This window comes from Apis dorsata, unplaced genomic scaffold (genome assembly GCF_000469605.1).
Source record: "Apis dorsata unplaced genomic scaffold, Apis dorsata 1.3 scaffold_577, whole genome shotgun sequence".
Taxonomy (NCBI): domain Eukaryota; kingdom Metazoa; phylum Arthropoda; class Insecta; order Hymenoptera; family Apidae; genus Apis; species Apis dorsata.
Window position 1 is genome coordinate 661,072 of NW_006263787.1, and position 4,516 is coordinate 665,587.

General features: G+C 39.5%; 1 protein-coding gene across 1 annotated transcript in view; it reads right to left on the reverse strand.

Moving 5' to 3' along the window:
• Positions 1-4,516, reverse strand: part of LOC102678781 (rho GTPase-activating protein 7-like) — a 212,828-nt gene that overhangs the window by 26,279 nt on the left and 182,033 nt on the right. Inside the window, exon 8 of the mRNA XM_006621078.2 lies at positions 3,855-4,015. Within this exon, the coding sequence (XP_006621141.1) occupies positions 3,855-4,015 (161 nt within the window). The remainder of the gene's footprint in view (positions 1-3,854; positions 4,016-4,516) is intronic.

The window sequence follows — 4,516 nt, forward strand, 5'->3', positions numbered from 1 at the left end:
ATACCATAAACGCGCTCAACGTGCTTTCTCTCCATCTAGGGAGACCCAGCTCGAAAAATATTCCCGCGTATACAAGCGCTTTTTTCTCTCTTTCCTCTCTCTCTCTCTCCCTCTGCTTACCACAGAGAACCCCGTACACACTTGTCGGCCATTTCACGCGAGAAATAGAGAGAGAGAAAGACTCCATTTTCTATTTATTAAATACACGAGCACGCATAACGCGCGGTGGTGTCCACTCGCTTCCGGTGAGAGCACCGACACTTGTTTGCAGCTGCGCGCGTGTCTACGCACGTGTGAGCGACTCACTAATAGCGAGTAGAACGCGGGGCCTGGTGGACCGTTTATGGGCATGAAAGTCCCCGATCTCCGCGAACGCGACGATCTATCGATCGTTGGACCCGCGTAACGCGCCGACAACCTGCGAAGAAAGCTTTATTACCGGTTCCGCCGATTTTTCGTCAATAACGGAGTGGAGTGGTACGACTGGAATCGTGGTGACTTTTTTTCCCTTCCTTCCTTTCTTTCCTTACTTCAATGTTTTCCACTTTGAAATTATTTGTTAGTTGTTTACTTATTTTTCTTTTTAGGAAATTAGATAGGTCGAGAGAAAAACGATTCCAACGAATTTTAAAGGGAAAAAGAAGGGGGATGTTGTATCACGTAACGTGGATTGGGATTATTCTTAAAATAATGTTAAATCTAACGTTAAGGATATTTCGAATACATCCACTCGAATACGAAAGAAGAAATTGTTCTACGAAAAAATTAATTTAATCCGCGAGACAAAGTCGATGAAGGATCGATAAGAAATTATTCTCTTTCGGAAATAAAATAAAGAGGATTAAAAGGAAAGGGAAGAAAAAAAAAAAAGAAGAAACTAGCAGCAATCGCGGATCAGTCGCAATGAATTCAATCGTTATTACTCTCCTTTGTGCCGACTGTTACGAGAGGCGCGTGAATGGATCCGAGTAATTTTCTCTCTTGAGATAGCACGAATTGATCCTCGTGATCTTAATCGGATGGGCCCACGGGCAAAAGGAGGGAGTTGCGTATAATTGATTTAAGCTTGCAACAAAACGCTTTTAACTCTGATTTGCGAGGCGAATGCGCGTAGCGCCTGTTCTCTCATTGTGTAATTTTGGAACACTTCCTGCTTGAGAAGGCTGAACAATAATCAACGGAGGACATTTCTTTCGGTTTGATCTTTACGAGTTCCATGACACCAATCGTATATTCACCACGTACAATTCTCGCTTTCACATAAATTTTCTTTAAATTTTTTTTCCCCCGTGTGCCAAATAAGAAAAACTCGTCAACAATATGTAGTAATGAGATTTCGAATATAATTGGAAATGTTTGACAGCCTTCATAGATTTTGATATATTATCGATTCGTCAACGTATACGTAATTAAATTATTTTACGCCTTAAGACAAAAAGCGAAAGTGCCAAATGAAATGTATATCGTTCCAAGTAAATCTAGAATTCTTGAAAATCTTGATTGCTTCGGCCATTATGTAGTTCGTATTATCGATTAAATTATTTAAACCAACTTAGGCATTAGGGGGAAAGCGAAAGCCACAAAGGAATCTTTATCTTTTTCTCTCGTGTCCAATAATAACGGAATTTCAAGATATTTCAAATCTTGATAAGATTGCGCGACTTGAAAGTCGTGTTTTAACGGATCCATCGTCATCGATCGTTGTAATTGTTCAGATAATAACACGGACGATAAGGAATCGAACGATCTCTGAAATGAAAAATATTCATCGTCGAATCGATAAGAATCAATCGACTGGAGGAGGATGAATTCAATTATTTAATCTCGAAGGAAGACGGGCTCGAGAATTATTTTCCAACGGTCATCGTCGTTCCATCATGGCTGGCAACACTTTCCACGATAATTAACTCGAGTCTTATCCTGGTCACGTGACATTCGTTAGTTGTTATTCCATCCGTACGTACGTCCTCAAACAAATCGTAAGAATAGCACAAGACGGCCGAGGGCCCCGCATAACAATGACCATACGCGTTGGAAACGTGTCATAACTCGTTGAATCCCGATAGCTATGGGTCTGCAATTAGTCGATGGTGAAAGAGATTCGAGATAACGAGGCGTGCTTCGCCGATCCCATCGCTGTTTGGCGGAACACGGACGACGGGATGACGAAACTAAGAGTCGTTGGAATTTCAGTTGCAGTGGGAAATATATGAAGGATGGAATCAGTATCGACGCCATTGTTGTGCTACGATGGAAATTCGTGAAAAGCTGTTTTTAACATCTTTTCTCTCGTTTTCGCGTAATTTTTACATAATTACGCACTTTATCCCGATATATTTCGATAGCTAATTTCTTATTATTGAAAAGTAAAATCTTTAACAACGTTTTGCTTATTCGTTCTACAAATTTTAAAATAATTTCGATATTGATCTTGTGCTGTTATTTTCGATGGCCATCGTAAAAGTGACGCGTTATAAAATATCCGTGGTGATTATTAGAGGCTGGTACGGAATTCTTAATCGTTAATTTAAAATAACGTATTAATTGTACAATAATGAAATTAACAAGGGATCGCGCGATATTCATCGCGGCTCGTTCTTAAATCCAACATTTTCAGTGTAGAATCTAATTGACGTAAATGGAAAGTTGGTTGAAATACGATCGACGGTGAATGTGTTAATTAACGCCCAGGCGATATTCGTATAAGCGATACCGCTAGGAAATTTAATTTTTTTTTTCCTCTTAATGATTTTTAAGAAAGAGCGGATTTTTAATTTTATTCGGATGTATATATTCCTGCTTTCTACTTTCGAATAAAGGAACGTATTTTAAATTCTCTTTCTTCTCAAGCAACGTTTTTAAACAATAATGTTTAATCCCATGATATCCATTATATTCGAAACGTCGTGTATAATATGAATTTTACGTACTATCCTCTTCCTCCTCGAAGAAATACGGAAGACTGTCGTGTATAACCGAGTATACGCGAATATATACATCACAAGAATCAACGAAGTGACAAACATTTTTGGCAAAGAAAAACTGATAAGTGAAATTATTTTTCGAAAACTTCAGCGACCTGTGTTACAACGCGCAGAAACAGCTATTCGAGAAGAATATAACACTTTGCGATACGAATTTACGCTCTACAAGATCCGAGATAAACGTCAAATATTTGACATTCCCGCGGCTCTTGAGGAATCATGAGATTGCTCAGGTGACGCGCGAGGAACGCCTCGGATGACGAATCCTTTCGGAAGCCGGAGCGACAAAGCGACTTTCCCAAAATTTCGAGGGCGAGACGACATCGTTCAAACAGATAATCCGCTCGCATCACGGAAGTTGAGAAGAAGGGACGTGGATCCTTGAAAGGATCCACCCCCTGGCCCGTAAACCGTTAAGATTCTTGGAAGCGTTTTAGGTAGAGAAACCCTCGTGACGGCAAGACTTTATCGTAATATTCCTGATCTCTGCTAGTATTTCCGCTTTTCGAGATCCTTCTCTCTCTCTCTCTCTCTCTTTTTCCTTTGAAAAATTTCTAACCGATAAAGGATCTTGAAAAGGATCTACTCGAGCAACGATGTTCAGAAAATATTCTGAAGGAAGGAAGTGGAAGGAACGAAATATACACGCGAAAGATACACGCGGAGATATTTACCCAAGATAACCAATGATATTTCATAATATTCGTCGTAGAAATTTTCTTCTAATTTATTTTGGAAAATTACTTGTTTCCGATATATCCCTTCGACCGTTTTTCTTTCTTTTTTTTTTAGATTTATCGTATAAGTTTATTTATTTGTAAGCTCGTTTATTTATCCAATCGAAGGATATAAAAAGAAATAATTACTTACGCTTTTGCTGTGACTAGTACTGTGCGTATGGTGAGTGTCGATCTTCATATTAGCGCACCGATTAAGAGCGTGCAATCGTCGAAATAGACTCTGCAGGGAATCAGTCTCGAGGAAGGGGTGGTCCTTGGCTACGCCAGATACGTCAATCGGGAATTGATAATCTGGAAGAGGCAGAAAAGAAACATTAAGAAAACTCGCGATTAATTTATTTCCATTTTCAACTCGATAATTTGCAAATTGGAAAAAAGAAAGCTGCGAAAATATATTTTCGATCGAAAATATTGTGGATCCTTTCACGATCTCATACTTCTCGTATCGAGAAAACCTGTTATTTATAGTTCTACGTGTCCCGATCCGATCGAAATAATGGCCAGTGGAATCAATTAAAAACCACCTTCTACCCTTCCTCGTCTCTAATTGAATTTAAACGAGTCGCCCCCTAACGGAAAAATAGAGGAGCATCCACGGCCGGGACAATGGCTGCCGCGGCCAGCATTTTATGGGCCCATCGAGTTTACGAGGAGATTAATGCCCGCGAGCTAAGTGGACACTGACCAGGCCCATTCAAGATTCTTCTTCGTTTGTGCTGTGTCGAATATACAATCGTGCGTTTCAAACCGTCGATCGTTCCTTTTTTTTTTTTTTTTTTTTTTTTTTTTTTT